Genomic DNA, 15,205 nt, shown 5'->3' on the forward strand with positions numbered 1-15,205 from the left:
TTATTTATTTATTAAATTATGATTAATTTATTTTCTTTTTATTTATTTATTTATTTTTTAATTATTGGATGTTGTTGTTTTGATAGTGTTCAGAGTGTTAGTATCGAATTCCAAGGCTATCAAGTGGTGTCAAATGTTAGCACATACTCTGATACCGGATGTCAGGGCTTGACTGCCATTTTTACAACACACGAGAATGTGGCGATCATTCCAGCGGATTTCAGTTGTGATCAATCACCGATAACAGTCACCATTATCGACAGACAATTCACCCAACCACTGATAAGTACATATTCCTATTGGTCCGTTTCATTTGACAACATACCATACAATACAACCCATCTGATATTAATAATGGCCGGTATCAATATTTTCAATCTAACTGTTTATTGTCGTATGTATAACATTTATTTACTATAATCAAATTATTCTTAATTTTAAAAAATAATAATATCTTTTTTTTTTCTTTCTTTCATCTATTGAAGCTGCTCCAATTCCGACATCAGCATCTATGGTTTTAAATGGTATGAAACCATTGAATCAAAAGGATGGAAATGAAATATTCTTTTATATTTCAAGTCTTTTCATTTATCCAATCAAAACTCAGTGTGATATACTTAGTAATGACTGCTACAGCAATTGTACACTGGAGCAATATCATAACGGAAATTTCCTTCTAGCATCTGCAACTGTAAATTACCCTTGTACGAACTTTAACGATCAAATAAGAATACAAATAACCGATTATCATGGTCATATTTTTACTCTAACTGAGAGTGATACACCTTTTAAACGTAAGTTTGTTTTTTATTACTTCTGATTTTTTTAATATTAATCATATGTTACCAAATTATTATCTAAAATCAATTTATATAGAATCTTTAATCATTCAAAATGATTATCTACAATACTATCCATCTAGTTTTGTATTGAATAAATACAATAAATACAACTATTTGTCTGTATTGGCTGATTTCAATGTGACTGATTGCAAATACTTTATCATGGATAACTCTCACGTGAATGTAAATCTATCGAGATTGTTGGTACAAGTCTCTGGTAACAGTACATCAGGAACCTACTACGGTGGACACCGACTGATCAATGATACCGACTACACAGACTTTTCGGTATTTTCGCTTAATCCTGATTTTCAATACAACGGTTCAAAGCTTAAAAATCTTACAATTGGAGGTATGTTCAAGATTCAAAAAACAAGTAAAATAACAGTCATATTTCAAATATTAATTAAAATTTAAACGTAAAAAGATATACCTGCTATTGAACAGTTTTCACCTTCTATTACAAGAAAATTTATCTATCTAAGTTATGATACTCCTACTATCAACTTGATAGAATTTAACTACACTCAGAATTACGACAAGGTGGCCAGCGTCGAGAACTGCTGGATTGATATGCCATTTCCATTTGGTATAAATGGAGGACCATCCACCTATTTATCATCTTTCATAATGTTAAACTCGATTTATAAAGAAGTTTACCAAGGTGCTATTACAATCGGTGGAGTCGTAATCTATAAATACCTTTCTTATCAACCAATTAGTATTCATGGTAAGTATTTAATTATTATTGAAATAAGTTTAAATGAATTAAATTCTAATTTCATAGTTTTTTTAATTATTATTTGTTAAATAGATTCTTCACCTCCAACCATTTTGAGTATGAAAGTTTTACGTACAACAGATAGATCACAGTATCTAAGAATAAGAATTCAAGATGACTATAGTGGTTTCTATAAAATAGTGTTGGGAAGAAATACACTTGGTGATGAAGTATTCTTTAACACTTCAAATTTGGTACTTGGATCACTATTGGATGGTTACTATGAAAAGGAGATTGACATCATTTCTTTTTACAATTTTTCTGTATATGACATGGCTGGAAATGTGGAAACAAAATATAGTTATCCTGGATATTATTATAATAATAATGGTTATTTTGAAATACCAAATCTATCATTTTCATGTAACTATTTACAAATTCTAATATAATTACAATTAACATTTTATTAATTATTCAATTATATTCATATATAGCAACAATGGATTTCTCTTCATTTACCTATTTTGAATTTGATGATCAAGTGGAAACTACCAATACTTCACCTCAGAGATTATTAAGATTCAATCTTACATTTATTGATACCGATTTCCATCCTCAGTTGGTTGTTAGCTGGGAAGGTCAAAAGAGAGTAGGATATGGAAGTTGGAACCCCGATATTCAACTCTATGAAATAGTATTCACACTTGCCAAGAATATGATTAATTCATCATTAGACTATAGATTACACTATAAAAGTGGATATATTGAAGGTATTGCTATTCAATCATTCTTTGATCCAACTTGGAAAACTAAACTATTAGTTAATTCTATAAGTAAGTTTTAAATTTTTTTTATTTTAAAATTGAAATATCCTATTAATGTTAATATTTGTAGATGGTGATTATATCCCACCAATTATAACAAGTATAATATCAACTCTAAGTGGTCAGAGTTGTAGTTTCACGTGGAATATAACTATAGAAGATCAAACTGGATTCGATAATGGTACGATCATTGTTAAAGAGACAACCGGACTCCAAACTTTCAGTTTTGATTTCAATAGAAATACACGAACCAGCTCTGTTATATATGACAATGGAAATCTTTATATTTCAAAATACTCTCTATGTAAAGAAGGAATCAATAACTTTACAATTACAACTATCCGACTGACCGATACCGAAGGAAACACAGGAACCTATGATTCTTTCTACTCCGATAAATACATTGTACCTCTATTAAGTACAAGCTATAATCGATTAATTGGAAACATGACAATCAGATATTTATATTCTTCAAATGCTAATAGTAAGTAAAAGTTAACTTTTATTTTATTTTTATTTTAATATTGTAATTAACTATCCATTTATTTTAGCTACAAACTATATATTTAATCCAACTATTACCAATTTATATTTAAATAGATATTCAATAGATCAATTCTCAAATGATAGAACAGTTAGTATTGAAATCTCATTGGAATCACAATTTCTATTGAATACACCACCTACATTCTATTTACAATCACTCAACCATCCATTGTTGTCATGTGAATCTTATCAAACCCAACAGAATACCTTCAAATGCGATTTAACTATTCCTTTTGGATATGGATTTGAAGTTGCCTATATATCTGTCTATGGTATTACCGATATATTTAAATTCTACAAAGGATTCAATACTATTGATTTGCAGCAGATGAATCTACCTTATAAAGTATTATTATCAAAGAGTAGATGTATGTATTAATTAATTTTAAACAATCTATTATATAGACTAATATTTTTTAAATAATTATTACTTTCATGAATAGTCCCTTCAATTGTAAACTATTCACCATTTACCTCTACAATTGGAGGAAATGTAACATTGACCGGTGTCAACCTCAATCCAATTGAAACAAACCAATCGTTTGTATATGTTCTTTTACCGAGTGGAGTTAATATAACACTTCCTGTTCTATCGAAAGCATCTGACTACATAGTTATATCGATGATTCCAATTTCATCTTCAGTTTCATTGATATATTATGTTGAAGATTTCTATTCAAATAAGATAACTTTAACTCCTTATGACATTCTTAATCCAAGTCAATCGCCAAAACCAACTCCAGGATGTTTAGTCGATAAAGATTGTTCTCTTCATGGCTCTTGTTTAAATGGTACATGTCAATGTGAAAAAGGTTATTACGGAGGTGATTGTTCGAATGGTATGTTTTAAAAGCACATTATTTAATTATCTTGAAAATTATATATTAATCAATATATTTTTAGTTATTGCACCTATTGCTCCGAGTTTCAATGAAACAAGACCATCTGTTATCATTGATTATCAAGGTCATCTTAGCTCAATTCAAATTGAATATCTAAGAGAGATGAGTGCTATCAATGAGGTTATCTCCACCTATAATCTTACCAATGTAAATTGGAGTGTCACCAATGTTTCCAATGAGTTACGTGAAGCCTACCAATATTCCTATAATGTTTCCGAGAGCACCTCTATCTTTGTAGTGTTAGAATGGTTCGTCAATGGCGTCAACTACAGTTTTATCGATGATCTCTATTATATTCCACCACATTCACTCAAATACACAATCACTTTTTCACCGTATCAATTCAAATCGATATTCAATAGTTTGCAACTTGTGATGTCATCGTCGATTCGTGGATCCTCGGATCTCAGTCAGTGTAACTCCAATAGAGGTGGTTCCGGTAGTGGTGAAGACCACTCTGAAAAAGAACTGGATTCTATCAACCTGAGCATCAACGATCAATCGTTGTTTGGAACGTTTATCAGAGTCGGTGATATTGATAAACGAAAACTATCGATCTCCAATACAATAATTAGTAAACAACACGCCAATGATTCGATAGGTTTGGAAATTGGTATAAATATACCCTATTTCTCACAATATGCTGTGTTGGATCCAAATTTCTCATTACTACTAAATACCAATCCAAATACCGATCAATGTAATGGTAATAGTGCTAGCTTTGCTCTCACAAAGATCCAATTGATCGCTGTTATCGTATCGGCATCGCTATTCGCTGCAGTTATTGTCATCATCGTTGTAATAGTAATCATCAAGAAACGTAAACTATATGAATACAATCAAAGACTTCAATATCAAATAGAAAAAGCAGATAAATATATTGAACAATAAAATTCTTAATTATTTTTATAAACTTTTAACAAACTATTCATTTTTGTTATCACACTTAAAGAAAACAAAATAAGTTGGTATGATTTAAAAGATAATCCATTATCATCAAACCATTCAAGTATCGATATAGAATAGGTAGAATGAAGAGTATTCATAGATATGGAAGGAACAAACACCCTTCCTTTTGAACTGGTATCAGCTAAGGGTGGATACCAACTGAGCACATTAGATCGACCTCTATTTGCCTATCAAAGGTGTTCTAATGATTCTAATTGTATAAATTGTAATTCTAGTGAGAAAGTAGTTTATTCATTAAAATTTCCAACTTGTACAAGATTATAATTAATCCAAACAATGAAACTAAAACAAACATTCTATAAAATTATTCCATTACAAAAAAACAAAAAAGAAGTGTGTGTTAAAAAATGAAAAGAATGAAAAGAAGAAATTGAATCATTGTCCATTTTTGAAAAGAATCGAATCAAAACAAAAAATTTGTGGTTTGTCAAACAAAAATTATATTAAACTATAAATATGGATTCTGAATAATCATTTTCAAAAACAACATAAATCAAAATAATCAATTTATTATTAATATTATTCTAAAACAAGTTAAATAAAATGACACAACCAACTTTATATTATTTAGACGCTAGAGCTCGTGCTGAAACCATTCGTTTCATTCTAAAGTTGAAGGGTGTGGCTTTCAATGATGTCAGAGTAAAAGAGATTCCAGCCGACTTGAAAGCTAAAACCAATTTTGGACAGGTTCCATTCTATGAGGATGAGAATATCAGTTTGTCGCAGTCACTCTCTATTGAATCATACCTCGCTGAGATCCATGGCTTGGCTGGAAATACACCAGTAGAACGTGCGTTGATCAGCCAGTATGTTCATGCCACACAAGATGTCTACAATCCCTACTACAGAGCCAACGGGGAGGAGGCCAATCAAAAATTCAAGACAGAGATTGCACCAAAGTTCTTGACTCGCTTCGAACAACACTTGAAGGCAGCTGGCGGTGAACACTTTGTCGGAAACAGACTGACACACGCTGACATCTCTGTGTTTGCACTCCTCGATTATTTCCACCAACAAACACACAACAATCTCCTCGAAGTTCTGGCACCATTCACCCTCTTACAAAAGTTTTACGATAAGATTGCTTCAATCCCATCGATTGCAGAACATATCCAAACTAGACCAAAAACCAGATTATAAAAATTAAATAAACTTAAGATGATATCATCAATTTTGTATAATTAATGAACAACCATAGTAAAAAATAATATTGGGGTCTTTGATTTGCAATGATATAAAAATATCTCCGATAAAAATATAAAAATTAAATATAACTTAAGATGATATCATCAATTTTTAACAATTAAAAAACCAGAGTGAATAAAAAAATACACCAGGATAAAAAAATTAATAAATATCTTGTGTTTTTTTAAAAATAGGAGGGGTATAAAATTTTGGAAAGATCTTGATTTTTTTTTTTTAAAAACTGATATATGTGAAAAAACCATTTAGTTCGAAAAATAGTAAATATCTATTTTTGTTATATCAAACTGGTTCAATTGAAAAGCCGATGAGAAACAATTGTTTTTCAATGAAAATAACCAAATTTAGTAGATACCATCTTGCTTCTTTTCTGATTCCAGAATCCTAGTAAAAACTAAATCCTAACTTCTAAAACACAGATCTATGTAAACCCTGGTTATCTTAGTCAACAATTGACTTTAAGATAATTTTAATATTTTATTAATACAACTATTTAAACATTTTTTTTTGAAATTAGTTATTCACCAATCAATTCTAAACATTCAAATATTAAATATACACAAATTTTTTTTTTAAATGAAATTAATTGCATTCATCTTTTTAGTTGCTTGTGCTACCGCAAGTAGTTTACCATATCAATGTCAAAACTCCAATGGATACACTACCAATTTCGAAGTATCTTCCTTCAACTGTTTAGATCCAAATTCGAACTCTCCACCATTATCATTCTTTGAAGGTATAAATTTTTAAATATTTAAATATAGAATTTAAATTAATTTTAATATTATAAAATACACTAGCTGGAAATACTACTATAGATTTTGTTGGACAACGTAGTTTCCTCTCCTATTTTATTGTATTTGAAGGTCAAGAACCAAGTTCTGGTTCGGTTTGGGAGTTTGGTCAGACTGGTGAGGGATATATCTTGGATAATGGAGTTTGTTTCAAAACATCATTAAACTATCCAATTCCCTCTGCACTTCCATTGGGTGATGTAGTAGGTACCACCAAGATTGGACAATTCCAAGTTCAAATCTTCAATCCTTCCAAAGTTTCAAACAATACCGATCAAGCCTATCTCTATGATCCAAAGACCTGCTCCCTTGTTTCATCCACCTTAAGTAATTCCGATCTAACCAACCCAGGATATATGGTTTTGAATTTCTACGACTTTGATAACAGTTTCACCGAGTCATGGTTTGATTTACCATCTGAGTGCTCCTCAGAATCTGTAGTCTCTCTTCCCAATTTCAAAGCTCCCAAACACCTCAATATGTTAAAAAAATTCTTTTAAACCAATAGAATTTTAATTTTATAAATTGAAACTAATAAATTAATATAGTAGAACCTATCACTCCCCAATTATTTTTGTAGTTTTTTTATTCATATTTTTTTGTTTTAAAAAAAACTATTATAAACACTTTAAAAATTAAAAAAACATAGTGTATGGTACTATTAAATAGTTGATTGAAGATTTTTGAAAACCAAGACTACAAATGAACAATAAAATTACAACATATAGATGGTTGTATTGATGCTACAGCTTGAATACCTTTTAAAAGACACCTCACTCGTTGATCAAATCCTATATCAATTAAGATGAATGATAATGAATATTATTGGGTTCTTTGGTTTGCTATCTCCGATAAAATTTTAAAAATTAAACAAAACTTAAGATGATATCATCATTTTTAACAATAAAAACAACCAGAGTGATTAAAAAATAAACCAGGATAAAAAATTATCCAATCTTTTTGTTTGCAAAATAAAAATATTTTGTGTAAAAATTATTTAAAGATCTTGATTTTTTTCATTTACAAAAACCGATGATGTGTAAAAAACCGCTGAGTTCAAAAAAAAAGTAAATATCTTTTTGATTGTCAAACAGGCTAAAAATTGAAAAAGAAGTCATAGAATGCAGTGAGATTCATTGAATATAACCAATTATAGTCTATATCACTTTGTTTCTTTTTTTTTTGACACCCGAATCCTGGTAGAACTAAACCCCAGATCCTAAAAGTCACACAACACAAACCCTGGTTAGATTATTAGTCAACTATTGACTTATTAAAATACAATAACTCTTAAAATAACTATTTAAACAAAGTTTAGAGATCAGTTATTCATCAATCTATTCTAAACATTCAAATATTAAATATATATAAATAATTTGTTATATCACTAGCAAAAATGAAATTCTTAATTGCATTAATCTTTTTAGTTACCTGTGCTTCAGCAAGACGTATGCCATATCATTGTTCAAACACCAATGGATACACCTCCAATTTCGAAGCAACTGCTTTCAACACTTTAGATCCAAATTCAAACTATCCACCAATGTCATTCTTTGAAGGTATGAATTAATCACAGTGTTAAAATATATAAATTTAGAAAAAAAAAGTTAATTTTAATAATATTGTCTATAACAATTTTTAGCTGGAAATACTACAACCGATTTTGTTGGACAAAGAACTTTCACCACCTATGTTCTTGTAGTGGAAGGTCAAGAACCAAGTTTTGGTTCTATCTGGGAGTTTGGTCAAACTAATGAAGGATATATCTTGGATAATGGTGTTTGTGTCAAAGTGTCATTGGACTATCCAGTTCCCTCTGCACTCCCATTGGGTGACTTAATTGGTACCACCAAGATTGGACAATTCCCAGTTCAAATATTCAATGCTGCATTAGTTTCATACAATACCAACCAAACCTACCTCTACGATCCATTGAGTTGTTCTCTTGTATCATCGACAATAAGAAATTCCGATCTAACCAACCCAGGATTTACAGTTATGAACTTCTACAACTTTGAAAACAGTTTCACCGAGTCATGGTTTGATTTACCATCAGAATGCTCTTCACAATCTGTAATCTCCCTTCCAAATTTCGTAGCTCCAAAACATACCAATATTTTAAAAAAATTCTTTTAAACCATTAGAATTTTAATTTTATAAATTGAAACTAATAAATTAATATAGTATAATTTATCACTCCCCCCAATTATTATTGTAGTATCTTAATTTTGTTTTTTAACTCTATTTAAATAGATAAAAATATTTATTTTTTTTTGTCTTGATAATAAAATAACTTTATATCGATTTATTATGGCGAATGGATATGTTGAATATTTTATTGGGACCTTTGAATAATTTAAAATTAACAACATATTTCCGATACGATTTTATTTGAATTGTTTGCAGAAAAGATTAAGCTGCGAAAATGTGGGTGGACTTTTTAATTTTTTTTGATGTTCAAGAAGCACAGAATTATTTATATTTGTAATAAATAAATAAAAAAAAAGATACTCTACTCTCAATGAATAAGATTGTAAAATTACATTGTGTGGCACAGCAATACTCTTGGGGAAACTATGGTCTCAATAGTACTGTGGCACAGTTGCTCTCTGCAGATAGCTGTGTGAAGATCGATGAGAGTGCACCATATGCAGAGTTGTGGATGGGTGCACATCCATCTGCACCGTCGGTCGTAGAGACTGATGATCACAAACGACTTACACTACAACAATACCTCGAGGCAAACGGCATCGAATCGCTACTGGGTAAACAAGTGGTAGATAGATTCGGAGCGGTATTTCCATTCCTCTTCAAGGTACTCTCTATAAGAACTGCACTTTCAATTCAATCACATCCAGACTCTGACTTGGCAAAGAAGTTATTTGAGAAGTTTCCTGATATCTACAAGTAAGTTTTAAATTACTTTACTTTTTTTTTTATTTTATTTTTTTTTTTGAACATGTTTGTTTACATTTTGCTAATCAAATATAATATAACTTTACAAAAGAGATCCATATCATAAACCAGAGATTGCAATTGCTTTAACACCTTTTAAAGCATTATGTGGATTCAGACCATTGAATGATATCATTCAGTTCATCAATGATGTACCAGAACTAAAGGCATCTATACATGCATCTATTGAATCTGATAAACGTATGTAATCACCTCAAACATTGATAATAGTTCGTGTGGTTGTTAACTAACAATAACTAAATAAATATTTATTTAGTTGATCATTCAAATTGTTCATTATATTTAAATAATGTTGTTGTTGCATTACTTAAAACCAATGCAACTGTCATTAAAGAGAATCTTGCCACTCTTGTAAATAGAATCAGTGCACAGTCTACAAAGAATGATTTAGATCAATTGGTTTTGGTGCTACACGAACAGTATCCAGGTGATGTAGGTGTATTCTTTGCTTATCTTTTGAATTATATCCAGATGGCACCGGGTCAAGCTTTGTTCTTGCCAGCTGGTGAGCCACATGCTTATGTTGCCGGAGACTGTGTAGAGTGCATGGCACCCTCTGACAATGTAGTGAGAGCAGGTCTGACCCCGAAGCTCAAGGATGTCGATACACTCGCCCACATGCTAACCTATAACACCGGTGAACCACCACTTGTCAAACCAATCTGTGAGTCTGACAATCACGCTCTTTTCCGTCCACCCGTCGACGAATTCGAAGTAGAGAGCTACCATATCTCTGAAGGCGCCGAACAATCGATTAAATCAAGAAGAGGACCTGCTATTGTATTAGTATTAGATGGTAACATCCAGATCAGCTCCTCTTTGCAACCTCAAAACAACTTTGATAAACTAATCAAAGGAACTGTATTATTTGTACCAATTGACACACCATTCACCGTTAAAACAATAGATAGTAAATCATCTACACTCTACATTGCAAGAGTTAGTGAAAGATTATTTAAATAACCAATAACTAATAAATATATTGATTTTTAATTGATATTATAATAACTTTATTATTAAACTAAATAAAAAAAAATGATCTTTTTTTTAATGTTTTTATGTTTAATAACTTCTTCCGTATAAAGTCCATTTCTTGGCGGATCTTTCACAGGCAAAACAACGAGTTTCGTTGGTGATGGCTGGGACATCACGGAGCTCTTCGACTTTGAGTGGAATACAGAGTGACTTGGCAGCACCGGTCAAACAGAAACCTTTTTCGGCTTCTTCCTTTTGCTTCAAGGATTCCTCGTTGGAACGCTTCTTGATGGCCTCCTCACAGTCTGGGACATCACACCATGGTACCAAACAAATGTGACGCTTGTCCAACGATGGGATGAAATCAGACCATTGGGTGACGATACTGATCGATTCATTACGTTGCTTGGTGGCACGCTCCAACATTGAGACTTGGATGTTATCCAAAGTCGACTTGGCGGTGGTGATGAGATCGGCGTTGGCAACAGACTCCTTGACACCGTTGTCACGACGACAGAACATGACTACATCCTTCTCTAAATCCTTTGGACCGACTTCAACACGAATTGGGACACCCTTGAGTTCCCAGTGAATATATTTCTGACGTGGGTTGTAGTTGGTACGGTTGTCGAGGTGAGCACGAATACCGGCTTCCTTGAGACGTTGTACGACTTCGTCGGCCTTCTTATCGAGAATGGCAGAGTCAAAGTCCTTAAAGTACAATGGGACGACTACGACTTGAATTGGAGCGATTCTTGGTGGGAGAACCAAACCCTTGTCATCACCGTGAACCATGATCATGACACCGATGGTTCTGGTGGTGAGACCCCACGAGTTTTGCCAAGCCAATGCCTTGGCGTTGTTTTCGTCTTCAAACTCAATACCAAACATCTTTGAGAAGTTCTGACCCAAACAATGAGAGGTGGCAGCCTGAATGGCACGACCATTGGTTGGAATGAAACCCTCGATGGTGCTGGTGTACAAACCACCGGCAAACTTCTCCTTCTCTGACTTGAGACCCTCGACGACTGGAACGGCCAACAACTCTTCGTAGACACGCTTGTAGAGACGCAAGATTTGGAGTACTTCTTTGTCAGCCTCTTCCTTGGTGGCGAAAGCGGTGTGACCCTCTTGCCAGAGGAACTCACGCGATCTCAAGAATGGAACTGGACGCTTGAACTCCCAACGCACAACATTGACCCATTGGTTCAACTTCAATGGGAGATCACGATGTGAACGAATCCAGTTCTTGTAAGCTGGATACATGATAGTCTCAGAGGTTGGACGAATAGCGATTGGCTCGGACAAGTTGGACTTTCCAGACTTGGTGACCCAAGCGACTTCTGGAGCGAAACCTTCGATGTGATCCTCCTCAGTGTTGAGTGCCTTCTCAGAGACCAACAATGGGAAGTAGGCGTTTTGGACACCGAGCTTCTTGATCTCACCGTCAAAGAACGATTGAATCTGTTCCCAAATGCTGTATGACCATGGACGCAAGATGTAGCAACCAGAGATATCGTAGTAGTCGATCATCTCTGAACGTGTGATGACATTGGTGTACCACTCTGAGAAATCTTCCTCCTTACCGACACCGGCTGTATTCAATTTATCTCTGGCTTCCTTTGTCTTTGCTTGATCCTTGACCTCCTTCTCCTTCTTCTCCTTTGGCACCTTTGGTGCCTTCTCTCTCTTTTCCTTTGGAACTTGTTGTTGTGTTGTTGTTGTTGTTGGTTGTTGTGATTCAGACATTCTTACACGATATTAATAAAAAATTATTATTATAAATAAATAAATAAAAATAAATATTACTAATTGTCGATAATTTAAAAAAATGATTTAGCTAAATTTTTTGGCTTTTATGTTTAAAAAAAAAAAATTTGTAATCAAAAGGTTTTTTTATATTTTTTTTTATTGAAAAAAATTGTGTTATTTCAAAGAGTTGATTGAACTTTGACTTTTAATAATTAACAAGTGAATTGCAATGGTTGATTGATTTTAAATATTGATGTTCTTTCTATTTTTGTGTGTGAAAAACAATATTTATTATTATTTTAGATAATTTACATATATTTTTGAAACATGTTTCAAATTAACACACATTTAAATGCTGTGAGATTGATTGGTCTTACAGTCGACTTGTTTATTTTTGATAAATTTTTAAGATATTTTTTTAATTAATTTTATCCGATTTTTTATTTTAAATAAAATAGTATAAGGTTAGATGGACTGGTAAGATGATTGAAAATGATCTATTGTCATTACCATATATGTAGATAAGTAAACAACCCAATATTCTGATACAATAAACATAAACAATACAATAAATAAATAACAGAGATCATAGATATGAAATCAAGGTTAAATGTTTAACAAATAAGTATTAAGATATACAATTTTTTTGTTTATTTTATTTTGTTATTTTTTTTTTAAAATGATAATTCTATTCTTGTCGGTAATGTCTGATTGAACTGTAGCAATAACAACATTACAAATTTGAAACAAAAGCAACAACATTTGTTGGTTAAGTTAGTTAGTGAGTGGTGGAGACAGTGGTGAGAGAGAAAGGTAGTGGAGTACACATATAATAGAATATTGTGATTTTAAAAGTGACATTGAATTTGGTTGGTTTGTTTGTTTGTTTGTTTTTGAGTGTTGGTTAAGATGATCATGGTTCTGCTGTTGTTGTGGTTGTGGTGGTTGTTGATGCTGCTGCTGGTGTAGTGGTTGTGGAGGGAGAGGTAGAGGTGGTCGATGATGCTGCTGCTGCTGCTGCTGCTGAAGTCTTGGTATTTGTTGATTTCGATGATTTTGAGGTCTTTTGTTTTTTGAGAGCGGCTTTCTTTGCTAGTTTCTCCTTCTTGCTGAGCGGTCTCTCTCCGGTCTCTAAAAAGTCGGCAATAACCTTGGTCAACTGTGATTTCTTGTAGGAAGAGTATGTGATGTCGTTCATTTTACAAAATTCTTGGAGTGGCTCCAAGTTAAAAAAGTCATGTAGCTGATCTTTGGTGACACCCTTTACGATCTTGCTGACTGGTGGCGATATATATTTACCGTCTTTATCTCTGTATCCACCGAATGAATTTAGCTTTCCAGAGGCGCCGCTGCCATTGGAGCTTGATTGCTCGTCTTCGTCGTCGTCCTCCTCGTCTGTCTCATCTTCTTCCTTTGCTTTTCTCTTATTGCTAGTGGCTGCTGGTTTTGCCTTTGCCTTGCTATTTGTAGTGCTGGTGGTAGTAGTAGTGGTGGAACCATTGGATGTTGCTTCATCTTCGTATTTAGTAACTGGTTTTCTTGCTCTCTTTCCACTTACTTCAGTGGACTCTGTAGTTGCTGCTGCTGCTGGTGCTGTTGTCTTTCCATTTGATTTTGATGCTGCTGCTGCTGGTGGCTTTGACTTTGCTTTGGCGGGTGGCTTGGATTTTGCGGTGGCGGGTGCTGGTGCCTCCTCTTCAGACTCTTCAACCTCCGATTCGACAGCAGCGGCGGGCTTGGCAGCTGCCGGCTTCTTGTTTGGTGCCTTCTTTGGTGCCGCTGGCTTCTTGGCGCCGGCAGACTTCTTGGCTGGCTTCTCTTTGGCGGCTGGCTTCTTGGATGGCGCAGGAGCAGCTTCCTCTTCCTCCTGGGCGTCTTCGTCATTGACCAAGTCAGACTCGAGATCAAACATTGACTTCATCACCTCCTCTGCATTCTTTGAGTCGTCGTTCTCGATATAATTCATCTTCAAGTCTTTGCAGTACGACTTGAGCACTTCGGAGCCACCCTCGCACATCTTTATCAGCAGCTTGTTGACACCCTGAAGGAAGCACTCCTCCTCGATCTTTCCAATCATCTCTTGGCGTGGCAAGTCTTGCTCGGAGGTCTCTTGGAGTGAGAGCAACTTGAACACTTGCGTCAGATCTTCTTGACTGAGTTTCTCGAGCGAGTTGTAGAGACCGTTGATCTCGAGCTTCTTCAAGACGTCGGCTTTGGGACATCCGAATCCAGATGCAAAGATCTCTGTGAACTTCTCCATGTCCTCCATGAATGAGTAGGTCTGAGTGCAGATCACTGACTTGACCATTGAAGTCAGCTCTGGTTGCTCAGCAGACAAGATGATCGCTTCATCCTTTGGATTGAAATGTTTCAAAGTTTGTTGCAATGAGCCAACACTTAGCTTACTGAATGACTTTAATATATTTGCTAGTTGAGTTGACATTTAACACAATATTATTATTATTACTATTATTATTATTCTTTAGTTTAGATTGTTGAGTGTGTTATCCTTTCTTTTCTATCTTTTGCAAACAAAAAAAAATGATAAAGATTCTCTGCTAACAATTTTGTGTACTGGTAATCTTATCTTGCTTGTACTGTACTGTTATCTTGTCAAACTGTAAAAATTAAAGAATGATGAAAGCTGAAATAACAGTGTTTATTTTTATTTGTTTCCGTTGGTGTTTGGTTGTTTTTT

At 33.5% G+C, this 15,205-nt stretch overlaps 7 protein-coding genes across 7 annotated transcripts; 5 read left to right on the forward strand and 2 right to left on the reverse strand.

Annotated features, from left to right (window-relative positions):
- Nucleotides 1–354: 354 nt before the first annotated feature.
- Nucleotides 355–4,726, forward strand: PPL_10595 (calcium-binding EGF-like domain-containing protein; the record flags this gene model as incomplete). Its single annotated transcript, XM_020581363.1, has 10 exons — nucleotides 355–394; nucleotides 486–524; nucleotides 877–1,194; nucleotides 1,270–1,572; nucleotides 1,657–1,839; nucleotides 2,058–2,396; nucleotides 2,458–2,871; nucleotides 2,939–3,301; nucleotides 3,377–3,772; nucleotides 3,837–4,726. The coding sequence occupies 10 exons, from the start codon at nucleotides 355–357 to the stop codon at nucleotides 4,724–4,726; spliced, it is 3,285 nt and encodes a 1,094-aa protein (XP_020428150.1).
- Nucleotides 4,727–5,347: 621 nt separating this feature from the next.
- On the forward strand, nucleotides 5,348–5,947 carry PPL_10596 (glutathione S-transferase; the record flags this gene model as incomplete). Its single annotated transcript, XM_020581364.1, has 1 exon — nucleotides 5,348–5,947. One exon carries the CDS (start codon nucleotides 5,348–5,350, stop codon nucleotides 5,945–5,947), a length of 600 nt encoding a protein of 199 aa, XP_020428151.1.
- A 639-nt stretch (nucleotides 5,948–6,586) lies between these two features.
- Nucleotides 6,587–7,304, forward strand: PPL_10597 (uncharacterized protein; the record flags this gene model as incomplete). The annotated part of the gene is made up of 2 exons (XM_020581365.1): nucleotides 6,587–6,746; nucleotides 6,811–7,304. The coding sequence occupies 2 exons, from the start codon at nucleotides 6,587–6,589 to the stop codon at nucleotides 7,302–7,304; spliced, it is 654 nt and encodes a 217-aa protein (XP_020428152.1).
- Nucleotides 7,305–8,200: 896 nt separating this feature from the next.
- Nucleotides 8,201–8,940, forward strand: PPL_10598 (uncharacterized protein; the record flags this gene model as incomplete). Its single annotated transcript, XM_020581366.1, has 2 exons — nucleotides 8,201–8,363; nucleotides 8,447–8,940. The coding sequence occupies 2 exons, from the start codon at nucleotides 8,201–8,203 to the stop codon at nucleotides 8,938–8,940; spliced, it is 657 nt and encodes a 218-aa protein (XP_020428153.1).
- A 385-nt stretch (nucleotides 8,941–9,325) lies between these two features.
- Nucleotides 9,326–10,743, forward strand: mpi (mannose-6-phosphate isomerase; the record flags this gene model as incomplete). The annotated part of the gene is made up of 3 exons (XM_020581367.1): nucleotides 9,326–9,711; nucleotides 9,812–9,960; nucleotides 10,037–10,743. The coding sequence occupies 3 exons, from the start codon at nucleotides 9,326–9,328 to the stop codon at nucleotides 10,741–10,743; spliced, it is 1,242 nt and encodes a 413-aa protein (XP_020428154.1).
- A 53-nt stretch (nucleotides 10,744–10,796) lies between these two features.
- On the reverse strand, nucleotides 10,797–12,504 carry proS (prolyl-tRNA synthetase; the record flags this gene model as incomplete). The annotated part of the gene is made up of 2 exons (XM_020581368.1): nucleotides 10,797–10,801; nucleotides 10,851–12,504. The coding sequence occupies 2 exons, from the start codon at nucleotides 12,502–12,504 to the stop codon at nucleotides 10,797–10,799; spliced, it is 1,659 nt and encodes a 552-aa protein (XP_020428155.1).
- A 916-nt stretch (nucleotides 12,505–13,420) lies between these two features.
- On the reverse strand, nucleotides 13,421–14,950 carry PPL_10601 (uncharacterized protein; the record flags this gene model as incomplete). The annotated part of the gene is made up of 1 exon (XM_020581369.1): nucleotides 13,421–14,950. One exon carries the CDS (start codon nucleotides 14,948–14,950, stop codon nucleotides 13,421–13,423), a length of 1,530 nt encoding a protein of 509 aa, XP_020428156.1.
- Between the last annotated feature and the right edge of the window lie 255 nt (nucleotides 14,951–15,205).

This window comes from Heterostelium album, assembly GCF_000004825.1.
Source record: "Heterostelium album PN500 unplaced genomic scaffold PPL_scaffold14, whole genome shotgun sequence".
NCBI classification, from domain to species: domain Eukaryota; phylum Evosea; class Eumycetozoa; order Acytosteliales; family Acytosteliaceae; genus Heterostelium; species Heterostelium album.